Source organism: Pleuronectes platessa, chromosome 3, assembly GCF_947347685.1.
Source record: "Pleuronectes platessa chromosome 3, fPlePla1.1, whole genome shotgun sequence".
In the NCBI taxonomy this organism is placed as follows: Eukaryota; Metazoa; Chordata; class Actinopteri; order Pleuronectiformes; family Pleuronectidae; genus Pleuronectes; species Pleuronectes platessa.
Window position 1 is genome coordinate 25,159,344 of NC_070628.1, and position 22,510 is coordinate 25,181,853.

Genomic DNA, 22,510 nt, shown 5'->3' on the forward strand with positions numbered 1-22,510 from the left:
GTCTGAAAGCAGCTTACCATACCTGCTGTTACCAGTCTCTGTCATTCTTGGCAATGAGATCACAATTTTCTTGTAAGGAAAAAAAGTCTTACAACAACACTTTCCGATGTGCACTAAACAGCTTGCCCTTGAAAAACGTTATTGCCTTTGGGCAATGAATCAAAGTTTTATTACATTCAATTGTGTCCATAGAAGATTATTTGCTGTAGGTCCATGTTGTTCCGTGATAAATTCGGCTATAATGATGCTAATACTAAGTCAGATTATCAACTGAATTTTATCCTAATTCCCCTGTATGATATCTATTAGAGCACTTTGCAAGATATGTTTCAAGAAAGCAATTTTTAAATTTCAATGGGTAAATCTTAAGTGCTTGGCTTCACTACACCGACCACACTTCAACCGAACATTTGCCAGAAACATTTTATTGCAAAAACTGGAACAGGAAAAAATATTTTGGCAGTACAAGTAAGTGTTTCTCAAAGTAAACAAGAAGAGGTTTTGAAATACCTCCTTTATCAGTTGTCGTGTTTTATTTAAGTATTTTACGATGACCATCACCAGCCGAAAGTTTCCCACTATGACACGATAATGATAACCACTGCATCCGATACCTGCAGCGAACAAACATAAAACACTGAGCCACCTGTACTGAAGCCTTTAGGTTCTCACTATAAAGGCAGACACTAGCAGGCAAAACCACAGTGACAGTGAGAAAGTTGCAGCAGGCGGGCCACCAGAACGAGCAATGGAGTGATAGCACTTCCCCACATTGCCAACGTCATCTACAGCTATTAACTCAACGATCTGTGAGCAGCAGGAGGCATTGTATTTTGCTTGGATGATGGTATTCTCCAGGGGAGTATGTGTTAGGGTTCCATTACCCTGTCGCAGGGATATGCTATCTATCCCAGTGCCATTTCCGTCAGTAATGTTGGCAGAGTACTCCCATTGGAAAGGTCCACAGTCGGACACATCTTCAGGGCAGTCTTTAGCCAGCACCTCAACCACTTCACACACAGGCGGAACATAATCTGTAATCTGGACAGGGAAGACAAAAATACATTTATGCATGGAAGGCAGCTAAGGGGAGAGATCTATTGAATATTAATTTTTGACTAAATGCATCTCATATGAATATTTTCACATAAAACACTTAAACACATATATCTGGTTACCTTGTTAACGACAGACAATCTGAGAATAACATAATTGGAGTCTACGCCATTGGATGATCTGGCCTCTATAGTCACAGTGACATCAGTGCCTGATGGTGTGCGAGCGGGTGGCGTAATGGTTAACGTATCATTGATGTTTCCTCCGGTTGTCAAGCTGAGGCTGTCAAGAGAAGAATGAGAAAAATAACCCTCCTTGGTTACAGGAACTGTAATTGTGTGCAATCATTTTTTTCATTTTCAGGCTAGGGAGTGAGAGGCAGTTTGGGGCTAAGTAATGCCTTTGCGTGGTGTAATAATACATGACTCACCCTTACCTTTACTACAGTTGATGCGGGTGGGGTGAACTCTACATGGAATTAACTTTTTTTCCCCCAACACTCTATACACAATATAGTATGCATTACTGCTAAACTAGGTTCTAGCATCACTGGGTTGTTGTGACCCAGTGTTGGTGTTATTTATGGACTGGGCCCTGTACTACAAAGCCGGATTTTTGCTAACTTGCTCGGGGGCAGGTTAAGTTGGAGAGAAGAGATCAACCTGTATTAAAGGAAAGGACAGCCCACTGGCCAATCAATTCCTTTGAGACATAACATCAGCATTCTTAGAGGATCCCATGGAGCTGGTGTGGATTGTTAGAATCAGAGAAGGATAACCAGACATAGTTTAATACATTAACCTCTAAGTAGGTTTGTCCTATGACTTAGCTGATGTCTAAAATAGTCTTGTACATAACTGTACTTTCAAGAAAAGTAAAGTGTATGAAACTTTTGCTATCGTTGACAGGACATTTTTTACATTGGATTTTATTTTTTAATTGCTTCCCCTCACCTTTTTGGGTAGGTCATGGGGAATTCTCTGTCATTCTTGGCAATGATGGAGAAGATACCTCCAGCGCCCTGGGTCATTACATTGAATGGAAGCTCTAACGATTTTCCTGGCTCCACGTTGCTGGACACCACAGCCTAGAGAGAGAAAAAGGAAGGAAAGAACAAGGGAAAGAAAAAGATGAAGAAAAGTGATGCAATTCCTGATGCATGCTCCTTTTTTTTTTTTTATTGGACTTTTTTTTCAGTTTTTAGATACAGTATGGTTTTGATAGCCCATATGGTTGCTGCGATCTATCAAACAAAAGCTGCATGATGAATGGTTACACTGGTTGCCAGGAAGAGACCGACCTGGATGTTCACTTTGGACACGGACATCGCGGTGGTGGACTGCCTCATGAATTCACTTTTTGACTCTTTGTCTTTTCCAGTCAGAACGACCAAAAACTCCCCCTCTGGGACCTCATCAACAGTCACCAGGATGTCTCCATTGCCCATGTCTGTCATTTTGCTGATGTTCACAGCCACAAGTCCAGACAAAGTTACCAGGCCAATGTTTCCCACAGTCAAGGAGGAAGGTCCTTTCTTTCCCACTACTGAAAGCAGCAGGGTGGAAGGCTGGCCTGGATTCCCAGAGAAAACAGGCAGAGAAAGCAGGTAGGGAGAATAGTTAGAAAATGTATTGTTATGGTTAAATGTGGTTGATGGTTTCAGGATAAACATGATCCTTTTAATCTCAGGTGTTGAAAGGAAGCCTTGAATTTCATATCTCGATCAGGAATGTGAGGTCAGGTTTACAAAATGTTTGCCGGTCCTTTGCACTAAAATATTATTATGTAACATGCAATTTATTATAACAAACATGACTTCTTTGGTCCCTTATGAGCAGGATGTAGTCACGTTGTATTGACGTTGTATTACTGCATTTCAAAACTCGATGGTGCTGTTGCAGGACAATGGGGGCACTGTCCACAGATTACACCTTTTCCACTATTAACCACACTGAAGCTTGTTTTAACTCACAAGATAAAAATTGGCATATGTCTTATTGTTTAAACATCAAAACCTGCTCTGTGATTACAAAATACATGTAGATGGTGTACAACTTTAATGCTGTCGTTAAACAGTAAATATGATTAATTGCATCTTACCTGCTTGTGGACGCCCACTCAGCACTGCATAACCTGGGTGAGGTCCCTTGAACATCTCCACAAAGTCATAGATAAACGTGATGATACTCTGACCTGGAAACACAATAACAGCATTATGTTTCGGACTTTTATTCCGCCCCCACACCTCAAGGATTTGTTAAATTAACACATTACATTATATTATATTACTCTGCATTACATTGCATATTGCAATTTGACACTGTTCACTGTTTCGCATTTTGCATTTCACTTTTTACTTAACTTTTTATATCTTTTATCTTTTATATATTTTTATTTAGATATGTTTATGTCTAAATAAATGTTACTTTGTATAAATATTACAAAAAGTAAAGTAAGTAAATAGTGAGTAAATATATATATTTTTTTTTTTTTATTGCTTTTCTTATATGTGTTGTATTTATTGTGTTTTTATGTTTCTATGTTCATTGTATGCACCAATAACCAGAGCAAATTCCTGGTAGGTGTAAACCTACATGGCAATAAATACCTTCTGATTCTGATCTGATTCTGAACAGCATAGTACATACAGACACAGAAACAAGAAATCAGTGAATCTACGAACTGTGACTTTCAGACTCTGGAAGAAACATCAGTCTTTATCAAACTTTGCATTGACCGATAGCAGAGCGAATAAATAGGCCACTAATGGCAAAAAAAAACGTGCAAGAGGACACAAAAGAGCTTTTGTACTGAAAGTGCATGTGTATAGCAACGTTGCAGTATCTAACCTGTGATTTTAACTGTGTATGGTTGCAGGCTGTCTATTAGGACCTTCCAGGTTCCTGCGCCATGGTCATCATTGAGCCGAATCCTCCTCAGGTTGCCAACTGTCTGAATTGTCCCCAGTTTACCACTGGCCTCCGAGTTGGACTGGCTCACACCTGCATTTGTTTAGCATGTCTAGTTGGTCACAGAGATCTATTCCAACAGCATTCTCAATGAAGCACATACAACAAGCTTCAAAACCGAGACTCTGACTGATTCAAACATGACATTGAGACAGGTGAGCTACCTTCAGGGTTGGTCAGGGAGAAAACATTAGCTTCTGTGATGTAGATGGTGACGTTTTTAATAGATTCGTCCAACGTGAAGAGGAAGGTCTCCTTCTTGCCGGGGTTCACTGCTCTCTGAAGAATAGTCACCTAAGACCAGCAGACAAAAATTCATGATCTCCACCATATACCTATATACTTCTGAATAGGATGTTTTACTGCTACTTTTCTCTTACAATTAAAGGATACACATTGCTTAAAAAATCCTTTAATCTGCATAGGAATATTCCAGCGAATATCTCAAGCCAAAATGAGCATCATATCAAGATTGTTCAGGATGAACCAGTAGAACAGCAGAGTCCTACCAGAGCTGAAGTAGATGTATCACGGATGATGCTTGTGGCCTGGGGCAGCTGTTTCTTAGACACCAGGATGGCTTGGCCTCCAGAGGCCAGAGACAGGTTCTTGTATTGTTCGAAGGCTTCAGCTGCGGTGGAGCGACGGCGCCTTCGACCAGAGCTAGTCATGAAGAATGTTACCTGTAGAGATTGATGTAGAGATCAAGCCTGCTGTCTTTTAAAGTTCAGTTTGTGTAAACACACTATGTGACTGTTTGTCATGACCGGGGTTCGTCAGAGTTTACCGTTGACTTGGTGCGCCTGATGAGGGCAGTAATTGTGTCCTTGAGTTCGATGTCTTTGGCTTCAGCATCAGTGAAAACATAGATGTGGGAGCCGGATGGAGCGCCAGTCAGAGCCAACTGTAGAAAATAAATGGACCTACTCAGTGTATTCTGAATCACTACAGTCTTTTGGGCATGCATACAAATACATTTCACCCCTAATCAATGACAATCCATGTTACAGTATGACAAAAGAAGAGCTGTAGTACCTGAATTCCTGAAAGACACATCTCAGGGACATCGCCCCCTCCATGTGGTTTGAGTTTCGCGATTTCTTCTTTCATCTTTTCAGGGTCTGTTGTTCTAATCATGGGTCCAAAATCTACATAAGAAAACATCGAAGACATATAATTAAACTTAATCCTACACAAACACTGTGACTGCTAATTAATCACCAAATATAACTATTATCAAAACTATACAGTCATACCATATAAAACAAGCAATGGAAAAGGGGTCTGATACAACTAATAGGAGACTAAACATTATCAGTGGGGAATCCGAAATTTTACCAGGGTCATTGAAGGGCACCAGGATGTACTCGGAGGGCTCATCCTGCGTTCCTTTTTTGCTGTCAATCATTTCGTTGACAACCGCCCTGGCTTCAGTGATGTCATCAGACATACTGCCGGTGGTGTCAACAACAAAGCATACAACAGCTGAGCGGGCAATGCCCATCATTCTGTGAGAGAGAAAATATATTATAGACATTTTCAACCGTTTTCTTTCATTAATGTACAACAAGTAGATATGTTTTTATATCTCATCAATATACCTAAGGAATTCTTTATCCCCGACAGCTAAGCGGAGGTTCTCCAGTAGCTGGACGCTTGCAGATGTGGCTATATTCACAGCAGTATTGTGGGGGCCCACGTTGTCAAGGCGTCGCTCACATTTGTTGATGCCACCGCGGGGAACTATCTTGCTGGTCAGGTCACTTTCACCTCCATGACTACATTTACCTGGCACAGGACAGAAGGGACAGTTAGAACTTGTGGGCCTGTGCAGGGAGCTTTTACCACTCTGTACATTTGAATTAGTCTATCTTGTTCTCTCAGTAGGACAAACCAGATTTTAAATAATGAGTAAACACTGGGGCAACTTAAATTCCAGGAGTACATGTCAAATGTAGTAGTAGTAGATTTTATTTGGACATGGACATGACAATGTCATTGGACGAACCAGATGCATTGTTTACAGTGTATTAGCATAAATGCTAGTTTACAACACCTGTCCACAGGAGGCTTGTTGATGTATAGGTTAACCATTATATCTTAATTACCTACAGAGGGTAACATTATAGGAAATACACGTATTTAACGAGTTAGACCAAAACATTAAAATCACTCCTACTCTCTGCATAATTAAACATGAAACTAGTACAATCCCACTTCAGTGGAAAATGCTCAATCCAGTGTATGGATGTTTGTTTTAAATGGTATAATTTTATTAATCAAATCATTCTAAAAGAAAACTAAACCAGCAAATATGCTTAAAACGTACCCAATAGAACTCTCACTTCTGTTTCTTATTATTAGTAATGTATTTGAATATGGTTCAGACATATGATTGTCACTGTTACCTTTAGGCTTGGATGCATAGAAGACTCCCATGTAGCCTGATGTGAGTTTCTTTTCTTGTAGGATGCTGGGGAGGAAGGGGTTGGGGCAATTTCCCTTTTCACAGTCACTGCAGGTCGCCGTGTAGACATCTACACAAGCAAAGTGCAAATAAGATCAGCGATAAAAAGCGTTTAAGTTCCAACCAAGGGAAATAGACATTGCCTCATTTAATAACTCGCTCACATCTTTTTTTCACAAAAAGTATGTTCTGGGATAATTCACAAAAAGCTGTGATTGGCAGTTGATTATTCCTCATGTTGATTATTCCTCTTCTGCTACTGTCTGTATTTGAACAGTGAAATGATTGTAATTCCTTTTGTTTGTCAAGCGTGACATAATTTTTTCAAATGAAATAACTCAAACATCCAGGTAGCAATAAAATAATTACCCGGCTAATAATTGACTTATACCTAGTACTTCCACGATTGTCTTTCTGTATGTGGAATGCATTTATATATATAATGCGAACATGTCATTGCCTTCGCAATTGATATGGGTTTTGTCAATGGCCCAGGGAAGTTTGGTGCGATTTGAAGTCATGATAAATTTTATATTAATAAACAGGTATCAGTGCCCTGTAGCATTTAGTGGGAGGGGCAGTGTGACGAGCTGAACGTGTCTTCATCTATGGCCGCTGATAAACTACCGCAGTGGTTGGCAACTGGCAGCTTGAAGTCAATAAGGTCTCCCCCACCCGATCATTTTGATGATTTTAGAATTTTTTAACAGAATAAGCTATAATAATAAGCATAACATTTGTCTTGTAACTGTGTCACTGCTTATCCAAAAAATAAAAACACAAACACTTAAGTCTATTGATATGCTTTCAGATGGAGTTCCACCAGTTTTTCAATTAAATGACTATTACCTACTTCACAAGCCCATATTGAGCCTAGATACAGTTCCCCTGTGAGTATAATAAGTTCACAAGCTTGTACACAGACCTGCCAGGTTTTCAAGTGGCAGATCTGGACGTATGAGGTTGATGTACGGCTCGTTGTGTCCCAGCTCCACCCAGTTACTGTGGCTGTAAAAGTCCTGGAAAATAAACACACACATTAACCCGTTTGTACATATAGGCAGGTTTCATATTCAGTATTTATACACACAGTCAAATTAACAGTAAGATCTTTTCTTTCTTGTAGTTTCTATATTCTCTTTTTTTCTGCCTCCCATTTTGTCTCTCAACTTCTTTATGCGTCATTTCTCTCCCACCTGTAGTGTGTGAAGGATGCGTCCCAGTGTTTCTCTGGCAGCCTGGAAGTTCTCCTTGCGAATGTTCGCCTTAATGGCCACCATGCCCTCCGTGATTAGGCCACGTCCCTCTAGGAACGCCTCTGAGTTGAAGTGGTGTGGAGCACTGGAAATATTGTTTTTACAAGAAATAACACATTGGAAGCTTTCTCACACACGCTGTTGCATTATTTTATCATTCTCGATAACTGTTTATTTACCTGTTGACAAAGTCACGGTCTATCAGTCCATTCTGGGTGTAGATTTCTTGAAGCGCAGAGCGAAACTTGGCTCCTGACACTTCTCCTGTCGCTGTTGGTCCGAGACAGGCCTGAACCAGCTCTTCAGCAGAGGAACCCTGGAGGCAGAAAAGACCATTCGTTCCATCAATGCAGCCGAGCAGAGGGTATGGTAAAATTGTTGGAAAATTGGCCAATGGAGCCAATCACTTGTGCAAAATATGAAGCCCATAAGCCTGAGCTACATTCCTTGCTTTCATGAATTTTGTGAGAAGCTACAACCAGCAGCTATTATCCTGGCTTTTTCCATAGGTCACAAGATCTTCATGCTATGTGTAGCTATGCTTTTGGTTGGTTCCTTCCAAAATATGAAATGGGACAAACCACAACATAAAATATGTCCAGTGCCCTATTACCCTTTGGTACTGGGGGATGGTAAGCTTCGGCTGCAGGAGGGAGGGAGTGGGGATGGGGTTCTGGGATCGGTGCCAGGGAGAAAGTCTTATTGTTCACAGGTGTTCCAGTTCAGCTAATGACTCTCTCCTCTTTATCAGCAGTAGCAGGCTGGGGCGATCGCCAGGAGCCAGATCACTCCCGGACTCCGTTAACACTAGGCTTAAAGCTAGTCGCTGTATGTTTGTGATGAGTTTATGTTTGTTGAGATGCATGTGTGAGCGAATAAACAACGCTTTTGAAAGACACCTACCTGCTTCCCCTTGTTTCCCTGACGAGGAACTCACGGTAACACAGAGACATTGTTACATCCCCTTTTTGCTTTATACGGTTAATTTGACCTTTTAATTTGACATACCAAACAAGTATATTGAAATGTGGTTTAATGTCTGTATGTGTATTAGTGTTTGTCTGAGAGTTCATGGTTGTGCACGTCGTGACTAGTTTTATCTTCCATCCTACCGTGGGTTGGAACTTGTGTCCGGCTTCCTCGATTACTATCCGACAAGCCTTGGTCACTTCTTGCAACAGAGCCGTTCCAGTAATGTTGACATGAGAGGATATCCCACTCCCGCCGGAGAGAAAGGCCACAGTGGTCCTTGCTAACAGGGCCAAGCCGAGCAGTGCTACTCGAAGCACTGACCTCATGATTAATCTGCAATCAGAGAAGGTCATAATCAGACATGATCAGTCAATGACAATTGCTGCAAAAGAAATGTTATTGTCGTTTTGTTAAATTAAGCCATGTATAAACTAAAATTACCACACTTGGCAGAGGCACTGATTGTATACCTCTGCCAAGCAGTGCCGTTCCGTTTTCAAATTTCTACATACTTTTTTTTCCAGATTCATATAAGGTCACTTATAAGGGGACCTGTGACCACTGTAATGTAAGCAATTTATTTTTCACTGATGAAAAGATGTTTTTTGAATCCACCGTGAACTTGACCACCGAAATCAAATCAGTTAATCAGCGGATCCAAGAGATTTGTGCCAGATTATATGAAATTCCCCACAGGCAGTCCTAATGTATCACATTGAAAGTTACATGAGGTCACTGTGACCTTGACATTTGACCTCCAGTCACCAAAATCAAATCTATCCATCTTTGAGTCCAAATTTGAAGGCATTCCCTCAAACTGATTTTAAGACATCATGTTCAAAAAAAATACTGTGTGAGGCCACCATGACCTTGATCTTTTATTTTTGTACCAAAATCAAGGGATTTAATCCTTGAGTTCAAATGAGTATTTTTGCTAACTCTGAAAGTGTTTGTGGTTGGCGTTCCAGAGACACGTGTGTGTCAATGGATGAATGTCAAAACTGTACTGTAAAGCGCTTTGAGTGATCATCAAGACTAGAAAAGCGCTATATACATGCAGACCATTTACCAAATTCTAATCAGATCCAAGTGAATATTTACACCAATTTTGAAGAAATTCTCTCAAGGCTTGCTTGAGATATTGCGTTCACGAGAATGGGACGGACAAACAACCTGAAAAAGATATTATGCCCCCGGCCACTCGCTCTCACCGGCACAGAGGCATAAAAAACAGAGTGTTTAGATTCTGCAACAGTCCGGTTTACGGGAAATATAACATGATGATTATGAAAATACTCAGGAAAAAAATCATTGAGGAAAACTTTTAGTTGTTAGCCACAATAAAAAATATGTAAGGAAGGTGAGAAACCAGTTTATACATACAGCATACTGGTAATGGTGATTTGGAGGAGCTATGTCTGTCTGCATTCTTCCAACAACCTGGTGCTTTTCACTGAATAATTACATTTTCTATTTGAGCCACTATGAGATTATTTCTTAACCCGACACTAAGTGCAGAGATTCCAGAAATATATTGTAAATATCATAATATTAGATTTTTTAACAGATTTTTTTTAAATATTGTAAGTTGTTGACTGGAGTAAACAAAAATCAAGTTTGAAATACAATTATGATATCTTCAGAGAATGGCGGCCTCGCCATCTGTCTACAGCTGCATATGTACAGTATCACTATATTTGTCATTATTTGTAACTGTAATTTAATTTAATATATATGTGATAAACTGTGTTTCCTATAAAGGAACCTTGCTGTTTATTCTTGTCACTAGACAAGAATATCCAGGATATACAGGATATACAGGACTTAGTCAAAGCTTGCTGGGACCTGGGATGAATTACAGTCTTAACTGTTCTGAGGTCAGAGTTTGACATTTTCCTCAGATCTACTCTGTCCTTAACTTTATTGCTGAAGACTTACTCTCAAGTATGCATTGACAAACAATATACAATCAAATTCAAAATAACAGTGTTTTCCTTCTCTCTCCATCATCGAACCCCAAGAAAAATTATACAGACATCTCTTTGACAGCGCCTATGTAAACTTTTATTTGAGTGCATTGCCTCCACAGCATTACACATGAGTGTTCATATAAAATTGCCCTCATCTCAATGTGATAGTTGTTGACTAACACTCTGGAACGTATGACTTCAACCAGTTGAGATTACAGTACATTCTAGAAAGTGCATACCTCCCCAAGGCCTTACATTCCTTTTAAACTCAATCAATCTGCTAAAATGTTCACACACTCATCAAGGGTCATTAATTATTTATTTGACAAAAATCTCACAAGGAAGGGAAAGGGATACAAATTCTGGATCCGCACCCTGATTCAGATACATACCAACATTGAATGTATTCTTCCCGGACAGAAACCACATCCTTCCTCCATCCAAGTTTCATGGTGATTCTACCAGTAGGTTTTTCTGTAATCTCGCTCAAGCACAAACAAACCACGTTTGCTTGTGTTTTTCCACATTGCGCTATATTCCAAAATCCAGTTAATTAGCTGAAAATGAGTCTGAGTGGTTGTGTTTAAGAAAGATGGCGTCACTTCCGGTTTATAGTCTTCAGATGCGGAACCAAAATTCTTCCACAAAAATGTCTCCAGAAGTCATTGTAGGTCGTATTTCAGTATATTTAAAACAAATCTAGTTTCAACTGTTCCACTATTATCTAAAACATGCACGTGTCCTTTAAAGCCAGAGACTGTATGTTAAGATCAATGACACGTCTCCACTTCCTGCCACTATCTAGAGATTAGACTAAAGTATCCCGGATATATGAGCACTGCCATCTTGCATATTTGGAGCCAGAGTGATCAGGGGATGGAGATATGGTATAGAGGGGGTGCCAATACACACGCTCAACCAATCCAGAGCCAGTGTCAGCTGTCAATCATGATGTTTCACCCCATTTTAGAGCAATAGAAAGTGGGATAAGAACGACCTAAATGACAGAAACCATCTTTGAGATATAAATGTTTTTGACGTGAACTTTGCCTTGCTACTGTTTGTTCGTTTTTTGGGGAGCCGTCATGTTGTCCAGGTTTAAACGCAGACTATGGTTTAAGCACGCAATCAGGTATATCAATCGGACTATTGTTTTAAGTGAAGTCAACCGGATGGTGAAAGAGAATTTTTTTTTTTTACCAAGAAACCTTTGCTCTGAGATACAGTGTCTGTACAGTCTGACATCGTGGATATTACAACACAGTCTGAAAAGTCACAGGAACTAGTTCACACAAGTCCATCCCTGGTATGTTGATGTAGAGCAGACAAGGTTGTGTCACACATATCATATTTCAGTCTCCTCGACTTCCTTATCTCTTTCTTTTGCTATGACATTTTGCTGTGTCTCGCTCTGTTTCCTGTGCCTGTCTGAACTGAAACATCCAGGAACACTGCATCCATCTTCACGCTCATCCACTCGTAAGAAATCTAATCAGTGGGCGGGGTGGAGCAACAAGGAGGTGCGTATGTGAACAGGAATCATTTGAAAGATTCTCACTTTTCTCCCTCGACTGTGAGTGTCACCACATCTAGGTGAGTGTAATCTAAACCTCCTAATTTAATGAAGTTTACAGGATCGTGATGATTGAATGGGGTTGTGATGACACAAGCTATTTATTATCCTACAGGAGTGTTTTGTTACCAAGCCAGAAATGTACAAATAGTCTAAAAAACATTGTGTAACTGAGACATATTCCTGACTTCCTTGTTACATATTATAACATAATTTTGGGGGTTATAACAACGAGTTATCATATTATAAACTTGTAATGTTTCAGCGTATAACAAGATAAATAACAGGAAAAGGTTCTTGTTTTATCATGAGAGACATATTTTGTAATTTATTGACAACCCAATTTTCATAATGCAATACCAATACATTTTTCTGGCATGGCAGCAATACGCTTCCTCGGCATTGCTATTGCATCTGATAATGATGCTGACTTTTCTTGGTTTTGATCAAATTCTTTAAGTGTTTGTTACGTTGTTGGCTTTTAATGACACTCTATATCAGTTGCCACCAACCTTTTCGAGCCCAAGATAAATTTTTCATTCCAAACATAAACCGAGATCTACCACCCTGTTATCTGCCAAGAAACCCACTTAGGAGGGTCATATTTTTTTTTTTTTTGTGCAATTTCTGTGTTAAAAGCTGAATGTACGAGCATAAATAAATACAAAGAAAGGCAGTTATGCAACTTTGGATCGACAGTGAAGACTGCGAGATCGACCGGTAGATCTGTTTCCTGTGCCTGGTACAGGAAACAGATCTACAACTATTCACTGCAGTGAACAGTTGAGTCACGTCAGCATTGTGTCACGGATATCTTTACTCACATGTCTGCATTCATGTGCATACACGGTGCAGTGTTTACCTCATCCAGACAGTATGTGTGGGGATGTGACTAAGTTACCAAGGCGATGGCTGTGTACTATCAGCATTTAATGATAACATTCAATTTGAGAGTCAAATTTTTGTCAGCGCTACTTAGTGATAACTAGATGGTTTTTCTTTTATTTGACTCTGAAGTAGAAAACTGCACAAATAGAGTACAACTTGTTTTTAATGCTATTGTATCATAAAGTGCTCTGTGTGTCAGTTAAGAACAACATGCATTTAACACCTTATTCAATCAGCTAAAGTTACTGTTAATGCCACTGTCAGGAAATACCAACATATCCTCCAACCCAAACAACCATCGAGGGCATATATACCCTCAGATGCGACCAATGGGAGTATAGCAGTGACATGCACTTGTTGTGATGTTAACACACTCGAAGAGGCAGCTGAGGTTGTGGAACAGTCACCGTTTGGATACCTTACGATACTACGTAACGGTGGGTTATAATGGGAGGACAGTCTCACATACACACGTTTATCTTCTAAACTAGCTCTATCACTCAAGTTCACTTGTACATATTAGACCTTTAGCATAGAAACTGGTTCTCCGCTTTGACACCTTTTTCCCAGTTAGAACTTTTTCAGTTAACAGTGTGACATACATTTACAACTAAGAATCTCAGTAGGTCAGGACTCACAGCTATGCTTGTTTCAAAGCTAATGCCCATTATGCTAATCGACCTATATAAAGGTGGACGACATGCTCCCCCAAAATGAAGCCATGGCGTCTTAATCGCCACCTGGTGGCCTGATGCAGTATAGGTCACAAATCCTGCTGTCTCCATGTAGGTTGATGGGACGTAGACAGATTATTGTTTCTCTAATTTTACGTAGTTATCACACTGATGTATGTCCAAGTTCAACTATGTTTGATTTGAAGTAGTTATTAAATGGGTGAAACGTCTTGATTGACAGCTGCGACTGACTAATGATTGGTCGAGTGTGTGTATCAATGGACCTCATCACTGTGCATTCCTTGCCCCCATTTGCTACTGCACAGATTGTCTTCAAATGTGCAAGATGGCAGCGTTCATATCCTGGATATTTTGGGCTGTTTAGTTTTTATTAGTTTATTGTTTTGTTCCTGACTAATTCTTTTCTTGGTGACAGACAGAGTTCAGTTACATCCCCTGAGCTGTGGGAACACTCTGAGGGGCTTTCCAGTGGGTGATAGGGCAATTATATTTTACTCTGAACAGACCTAAGTGTTAATATCTAAAATATTATTATGATGAAATATATTACATATATCAATGACCTTTTTTTACATGTCTAAGAGGAGACGATTATCTTTAAACACTGGGACTTTATCAACATTCGATGTTTTTCACAAGAATAATGTAATTTGAAATAAAAAAACCTTACCATCAGGCCACAATATGTACCGGCACTCACTTTCTAATACTTAACAATGAAAGCAATAGGGGTTTAGAGGAAGAAACAAGTTGGAGTTTGAACCTATTCTCTTCCCAGGGAGCCGGAGAAAAAAAATAGATCTTTACCTCTTTACCAGAGGCGAAGCGATGTTACCATTGAATAGCTGGTTAAAAAATCAGACCACAAACCTTGGCAACTTAAGTGACTTCAAAACTTTCTGTTTTCGGGAAGTATCAAATCCCATGTTCTTGATTGGTTTAAGATACATTTTCAAATCCGAAAATCATTTTCATTCCATGCCTGAATGTGTTCATTGAATGATGCCATCAAACCTCCGGACCATGGACATCTGCAAAGCCTCATTCTCTTTCATCCAGCCTGCAGTGGGTTTCATCAGTTAAAGTAGAGTGTAAAAATATATCAAAAGTTTTTGATGGAATAAAAGTAGACTTAAGTAGTTATGTTTTAGTTTTCTTTGACTGCTATACGATTATTCCCGGGCTTGCAGTCAAATAAAACTTGACGAAATTTGCAGGGTGACTGATAAAAAACAACAATCATATTTGTTAAATATAAATACCTGACAAAAATGGTAGATTGATAAATCTTACCACAGATAATACTTAAATGCTCCAAACAGCAAGCTGATATCTAAGCTATGAGACTGAATGGCTCGCCTAAGTATGTGTAGTTACTCAGGAGCTGGTATGTGGTTGGTGGCAACAGGCGTCAGCATGTTCTTTTCACAAATAGAAGATTGTTTTTCATTTGCCATCCTCTTAGTGCAGTTTTCCCTACAGTTTCCTCGGCAGCAAAATGCATTTATAATCATGATCTTCTAATTTAACCATAGTCTGGAAAAAGGGAGGGGTTGTTTATCTGACTTATGAGCACCAGCTTTGGATCAGTTCTCCATAAATGGGTCTCCTTGTCTCTATTTTTTCTTTCAGAGCACAGATGCCAAACGCAACAAGCGGAGGGCTCTTCTGCCCCCTGCTGCAAGACATGCGGAATCACAGCCTCAACAACAACAGCCAGGTCAATATGGTGGTGGTTTGCTTCCACGGTCTGGTCTCCTGCCTCGGGCTTCTGGAGAACGCTCTGATCCTCTGGGTGCTTGGCTTCCGCCTTCAGCACCACACCGTCACCTCCATCTGGGTGCTAAACCTAGCCCTGTCTGACTTCCTAGCCACCCTGAGCCTCCCCCTCTTCGCTTCTTACTACTACCACCTCCACAGCTGGGAGCTCGGCAACGCACTCTGCAAGACACAGGCTTCCATCTTCTTCATAAACATGTTTGTGTCAGCCTTCCTGCTGGCCGCAATTTCACTCGATCGCTTGCTTCTCGTAGTCAAGCCAGTGTGGAGCCAGAATCATCGGGCAGTGTCAGGAGCATGGAAGGTGTGTGGATTAGGTTGGTTATGGGCTGCACTGAACACAATACCTTACACAGTGTTCCGCTCAGTAATTGAGAAACAGGGTGAGGGGAATTTGTGCTATCATAACTTTGCTCTGATTTCATCCTCTCAAGCCACTTTGGAGAGAGACTGCGAAGTGAGACAGGCAGCCACAGCCGTCTCCAAGTTGCTGCTGGCATTCCTCTTTCCCTTGGTGGTGATTGCAGGGAGTTATGTCCAAATAGGTCTCAGCCTGAGGAGCAGGAGCAGGAGGAGGAAGCAGAGCACCACCAGACTAACTGATGCCCTGATCATGTCAAACAAAGGCATGGCATCAGGAGCTACAGACACAACAACTAACATCATCCTCAAGCCTCCGTCCTCCAGTCCAACTTTAGCTTCGACGCCAGCCTCCATGTCCACCACCATCTCTAATCAGACCAATCGGGGCCAGCTGTCCCAGAGCTTCATCAAAATGGTGACATTTGTGATCACTGCATTTGTACTGTGCTGGGCTCCCTATCACATCTTCTGCATCATCGAGCTGACGGCACATTACTGGAGGAAGAATCTCAAAGTGGTGGAGTTGGGGCTTCCCCTCGCTACAACCATCGCATTCTTGAATCCGGTGTTGAACCCCATTCTGTACGCCTTCAGCTGTCCACACTTCTGCGTGAAGATACGACAGAGTCTGGGAGCAGTGTTTGACGGACTGGTAGAAGAGGACGGAGGGTTCCTAGTCGCTCAAGGGAAGAGCATAAGAGCTCAGATTAGGCGGAAAAGCAGTCGAGATGTGAGCCCTGCAACACCAGGGTCATCATCACCCTGTACATCGCCTGTCATCCGACATGCCTTCCCTCAGCCTTTGGACTCTTAAAACCTTGAAGATCATCAAATTGATAAAACAGGACAAGATTCAAAAATAATGATGGCGCAAAGCTGAGATCCCATTTGGTTTTTGGTTTATATTTGTGTTAATGATATGATGTATCTTAATTCAAAACAAATTTGTCTTAGTTTACATGTTGACCTTATTCAGTCGAAGGACTTGGACATATTGCAAAAAAACTGAGGCTGCCGCAAAATGTTCTCAGGAAAGGAGTCAGCAGGAAGGTTTGTTTCTACATCTACAGATTGCATTGTCGATCTGGGTCCAGTCTAAATATCTGACCAACTACAGGATTCCTGTGAAGTTTTGCACAGCCATTTGTGCTGCTGAGGGGAAGAATCCTTGGCAACCATAATCTTGGTATGTCTGGTGCCATTTGAGAAAGAAAAAATATGACGTGGCCACAAAATAATTAGGCATGCATGGGGATGAGATAATAAGTCATCCAAGGCATAAAAGAGCCTCTTATAGAGGCTACATCATGTGATAAGATGCATCCAAGAGGCTTCTTCAGCTTAATCAGCCAGGGCTTGTTAGTAAAGAACAGATTCATAGTTATTTAAATTTTCCCCACACCTAAATAACTTGTGGTTGTGACTTATTTATCTGTTCGTAAGCGTTATAATTTCGTGGACACATATTTTATTCCCATATGTCACCTGACGGGCTCCATAGGATGACACTGATGGTTCTGTTGAAATATCTTTTAATCTGTGAAAAAAATCATGTGAAATTAGATACAAGCATTCCAAAGAAATTATGTTTATTAGTTTCTGATATTTTTTTAATGCAAATTCTTATGTAGTTTAACCTCTTCTGGCCCCTTTAGAGTTCTCAATTGAAATGAGAAAAAAAAATTCAGTGGTAAGGTTGGAAACTCTGGGGACACCAGTACCCAGTGCTTATGGAAAATCTGCTGTTATAGATTGAGTGCCCATGCTATGCCCATTCTGGCCATCAGAGAGCAGTACAGCCCTGATTGCGTACACAGACATTGAAATTATATAGTAGGATTATGCTTTTCAGGTCCTGTAATCCAGGAGCTTTTAAATCTGAACAGCCTAACGTCAGGCCACCTTTCTGAGTGATTGGATTTCATCATGTCTGATATTTATTTTGATTGACTGTCTCACTGCCGCCGCCACAATCGTCTGGTTCCATCAGACTCAATTGAAAACACGTGGTCACACAGGCCGAGGTGTAATTTAGGCCAGAGCAGCAACAGGATTGCCATGGAGGTAGTTGTAATTTGGTGAGAATATCGGAGGGAAGATACAGAATATAAAAACAGTGCAGGATTAAACCTAAACGGGTCAGACTGACATAGAAAGTTCAACTTCCCTCTCAATCATTCAGTTCCAGCAGATTATCTTTCTCTGTCTCTCGCTCTCTTTTCATACATTTTTGTCTGCACTGTGTCTTTTTTGCTTGACAGCAAACACCATAGAATGGGGAGGAGAAAAAAACTGAAAAATAACATACATTTAATGAATGTGTTTGAAATGTGTTAAGGCCGAATTATACTCGTGTTGCACGGACGCACGCATGCACGCAAGACACGCAACACGCCCCTTTCGTGCCTTCTGCGGGCTTGCGTGCGTCCGCCAATTTTTCTAACTACACGACAAAACGACGCGAGCCTCACGCCGCAAGGCTTGGCAAGTCTAGTTTCCGGTTTCATGCCCCACAATACGCGGAAATCACGGAAGATTTAGAAGAACGAATATGGAACAAATAGAAGAGCACTTGGCAGAAGAGATCCGAAAGTATGACCACTTGTATAACCCGTCACTGACTGGAGGATTTGTCCGCCAGAAATAGGCTATTAGGAGCATATATCTATGATTAGGAGACGGAGTGGCGATGTAAATAAAGATTCGACGAAGAAGAAGACGTCTCTTCTTTGTGTGTTTTGTTTTCGAAACAAAACGTTACTCCGCCTAGTGTTCTGGCGGTGAATTGCGTTGCAACATGCGCAACACGTGAGTGAAGCATAAACCAAAACGAGTCCGTCGATGCAGCTGCGTGGCCTTCCGCGGTTGCAGTCGCAGGACTATAATTAGGCCTAGAAGATGTGAAACCTGTTAATTGCAGAACAAGACTATACTGAAAATGTATGTAGAGGCACAGAATCTGCTGGTGGCTCATTGGTCAATTTGCCAGTTTTGATATACAAAGAATAAACTGCATGTTACATGGTTGAACATCATCTCAATCATCTGCACAATTTTATAATAAAAGTATAACTCAAGTTCAGCATGTCGTGCCCAGTACTAAGTGGTCATTTATCAGCTCTTTGTCCAAATTTTTTTTTAGATCTTCCACGAATTTGGCAAATTGTACATCTCATCTGAAGTTTGTTGTCTATGACAAAATGAACATCCGGATATGGTTTGAATACCATTGCACGGTCAGATAAGATTTCATCGATTCCTTTTCCCTTGTTTTTAAGAATGTGTTGATAATAAACTAAACCACTCAGATACTGTATTTTAACGTGTTAGGGTTTGTTTGTTTTTTTGTACGTTTCTATGCCACGTTGAGGACCTAAGGTAGAATAATATTAAAGCTGGAGAGGGTCATACTTTTGTAAAAAAGACAAAACAAGATCAAGCCCGCCCTGACTACCCCAACAATTATCATACAGGGGGTCAGAGGAATCAGGGGATATGTCTCTGAGACAAAACTAACAAACCAGTGCCAGTGAACTAAATTAAATAAATCTTAAAATGTCATGGTGTCATTCAGAAAACGTCTCCATATATGTAAAGATACAAGTAAACAGAGGTTATTTCTGAGAAAAGTGAGATCACAAACGATAGATTCACAGAGATTAACTACTCTGCGAAAAAACAGTTTGTACAGATGAGAGATAAGGAATAGGTGGAGGGAGGGGGGAGGAAGTGGTGTGGAGTATTGCTTGGTTTAATGCACTGCGTACTTATAGCTGACAGATGCTAGCTGGAGATTTAAAGCCGAGTTACACGTCAGCGATTTTCCTAATATGAAGAAGATCAGGTGTTGTTGATAAAAAGTTTTCTTCTGCATAACAGAGGTAGAGAGTGACTCATTTTCATCATCACAGTTTAGGTTCTTCCAAATTATCATTAGAGAAATCTTGAGCTTTTAAATTTAAAGAAACAAAAAACACATTGTTGAGCAATGAACGCTGTGGTTTTCAACCTCTGGACTTTGTGACTCCTTAATATTTCAATATAAACAGCGACAAGATTGTGAACGGCTGTGGCTGCAGGAGGTAGAGTGAATCGTTCACCAACCAGAAGGTCGGTGGTTCAATCCCCTTGCATGTTTTGAAGTGGTGAATTGACCTAAGGCGAAACACTGAACCCCAAATGTCCCATGATGGCTGTGCCAGTAGTGTGTGTGTGTGTGTGTGTGTGTGTGAGTGCTGTTTGATGGAGAAAGGGTTGCACATAGTTGAACTGTATGAATGTGTGTGTGAATAGGTGATAGCAAAACTGTACTTCAAAGCACTTTGAGTGGTCATCAAGACTAGAAAGGTGCTACACAAATATAGATAATTTACTTTTTTTCATGAAAACAGATTTGTGTTGCAGATCTTAGTATTGTTTCTTACACACTTTACTAGTGTAGCTCTTTGTAGGCGACACAAGTAAAGTGCGCTTTACTGCCCTGTTACTTATTTCTGATTTATTTTTAAATGCAGAATTTATAATGGAAGGTATGAGTTCTTTGATGTAATAAACTTTCTTAAAAAAGGATTTGATGACTTCTTCCACAGCTGCTGCGTTTGTTGCGTCAATGCAAACTGAGTGAAACACAACGGTTAACCGTTAACATGATGACACGCCCATGAGTACTCTGTAGTCATTACTGCAATATGACACGAGTAGTCTGTCGTCATTAATATGTTATTGTATGGGAACTTAGTTTACATCGGTCGGACCACACACATCTTTCCCTACACAGACAGTCCTATAAATAACTGCCAGAGAACCTACAGCAAAGTATGTAAATTAAATTGTGTAAATACAGATTTGCTCATATAAAATAGTTAGTTCTCTTGTTTATGACTATATGTATTTTCTTGTTTTGCATTTGTGACTTAAGGTCCAATATTTAACAAACAGGTTAATACTTTATACTTTACATATAAAGCTAGATTCAACACTACACCATCAACACTCAAAGAGTTTCATAATTCCTGATTCTGTTAAAAGGAGATAACTTAGCTGAAGAAAGTAACCGTCTTCATATGAAATGCACAGATACTATTTTAGTGAAAGCAGCAGAAATGAATAAGTCAACTTGTGAATCTCAGTGTTCTACTCACCCCAGAGCTCTCAGGTCAGACCAGGTCCTGTTCTTGATTCAGGTTTGTGAAGAAATTTCGATAAAAAATATGTTGTTTGCTGTCAGATTATAAAAAGTGGGGATATCTTAGATGATGACTTCAACTGCTTATCGGTTTCTGTGTCAGTGCAGGCAGAGACGGTTACTCTTCTTAGTTACAGCACATGCAACTGTGTGTGAATTGTCTGTGCTGCTGTGCAAGTAAATACTTGGTGTAAAGGAAGTGGGAGTGAATGTGCTAATTTTCTCGTGACAGGGAACCAGTAGCGTTGTCAGACATATTAATTTGGATGGTTTCAATGTGGGCATGATCCAAAGGAGAAAGTGACCTGTGGATTGGCCTACACTGTTTTTACTCTCATTAAAGCATTAGTCGCAGTATTTAAGTACTGCTGTATGTGTTGCAGCCTATACTATAACGTTGCTTGGCAGCATTTAATAGTTTCAACAGATCAGTTGGCAAATTATTGCCTCATTTCATGCCACAATGACTTTACCGATAACAAGACAACACAACTGTGGCATTTAAAAAAGTTTTTGTTAGTAAAGTTTATTTGCACTTGAACATAGTGAAAGCATGCCACTTATAAAAACGAATTAAACATCACTTATCCAATAAAACTGCACCAGTGTGAGATTAATAAAGTTCAGCTTAATTTATAAACCATCATTACATTCACAATCTCTCAACCAAGACCACTAGGTTGCATTCTTTTAAAGATGACTGCTACCCTTACAAAGCACAATTTATACAACAACAGTATGATTTTATGTCAGCAAATTATAGGAGCAACGTCACGTCACAGACATACCACAGAAGTATAATGTAAGATAGTGGGGCTCGGTCTGGACGATTGAAGTGAGCTAATTTAACTCATTTAAACAGATGCATTTAGATTAGAGTTTGAATAACCGAGTCCTTAAACTTGGATTCTGTTATAGGGACAACTTGTACGTGTACTTTTCCAGTGGCCCAGCGACCCCATCTCACACTTCACATTCTTCAGGGCTACATGTTGACTCTTGTTCGGCTCCTTATTTAACCCTCCTGTGCTATTAATTTACTCCCACAGTTCCTGCCCTACCTGTTCTCATTTAGGAAAAAGCATGTCAGACACAGATGTCCCGTCACACCAAAGCAGGAGTATTATTAAACACCTCATACATCATGCTGTACGTGCAGCGATGTGTGCTTAGTCTGTGTGTTAGTACGCGCACTGCACAAGGGCCATATGGTGGATGTAATAAACAATTGGAAACACTATAAAGTGCAGAGGATTGAGGCCGAGAGTACATCAGCATCAGAACAGACGAGATCAGAGAGAGAGAGAGAGAGAGAGAGAGAGAGAGAGAGAGAGAGA

The 22,510-nt window shown here is 40.3% G+C and overlaps 2 protein-coding genes across 3 annotated transcripts; one reads left to right on the forward strand and one right to left on the reverse strand.

The window, feature by feature from the left end:
• Nucleotides 1-407: 407 nt before the first annotated feature.
• Nucleotides 408-21,369, reverse strand: vwa11 (von Willebrand factor A domain containing 11). Its single transcript, XM_053419284.1, has 18 exons — nucleotides 21,130-21,369; nucleotides 8,861-9,053; nucleotides 7,928-8,064; nucleotides 7,689-7,833; nucleotides 7,418-7,511; nucleotides 6,434-6,562; nucleotides 5,627-5,813; nucleotides 5,364-5,533; nucleotides 5,061-5,173; nucleotides 4,813-4,929; nucleotides 4,535-4,708; nucleotides 4,190-4,319; nucleotides 3,906-4,058; nucleotides 3,157-3,249; nucleotides 2,357-2,628; nucleotides 2,010-2,143; nucleotides 1,179-1,338; nucleotides 408-1,041 (listed from the first exon to the last, which is right to left on the reverse strand). The coding sequence occupies exons 2-18, from the start codon at nucleotides 9,044-9,046 to the stop codon at nucleotides 661-663; spliced, it is 2,775 nt and encodes a 924-aa protein (XP_053275259.1). The 5' UTR covers nucleotides 9,047-9,053; nucleotides 21,130-21,369; the 3' UTR covers nucleotides 408-660.
• Nucleotides 12,118-19,304, forward strand: LOC128437220 (prostaglandin D2 receptor 2). Of its 2 annotated transcripts, none has more exons than XM_053419285.1 (2): nucleotides 12,118-12,283; nucleotides 15,479-19,304. In XM_053419285.1, the coding sequence occupies exon 2, from the start codon at nucleotides 15,486-15,488 to the stop codon at nucleotides 16,800-16,802; it is 1,317 nt and encodes a 438-aa protein (XP_053275260.1). In that variant the 5' UTR covers nucleotides 12,118-12,283; nucleotides 15,479-15,485; the 3' UTR covers nucleotides 16,803-19,304. The 2 variants fall into 2 exon arrangements, with proteins under 2 accessions (XP_053275260.1, XP_053275261.1); XM_053419286.1 differs by lacking the exon at nucleotides 12,118-12,283 and adding an exon at nucleotides 13,342-13,588.
• Nucleotides 21,370-22,510: the final 1,141 nt, after the last annotated feature.

Bases quoted from the DNA above. Each gene is read 5' to 3' on its own strand.
- vwa11 (XM_053419284.1), bottom strand. From the start codon at position 9,046: ATGAGGTCAGTGCTTCGAGTAGCACTGCTCGGCTTGGCCCTGTTAGCA. The intron at 4,930-5,060 runs GTACTACAGCTC...TATTTTCTACAG, and splicing joins TGTGTCTTTCAGGAATTCAG to TTGGCTCTGACTGGCGCTCC. The intron at 4,059-4,189 runs GTAGCTCACCTG...AAACAAATGCAG, and splicing joins CTCCCTGACCAACCCTGAAG to GTGTGAGCCAGTCCAACTCG.
- LOC128437220 (XM_053419285.1), top strand. From the start codon at position 15,486: ATGCCAAACGCAACAAGCGGAGGGCTCTTCTGCCCCCTGCTGCAAGAC.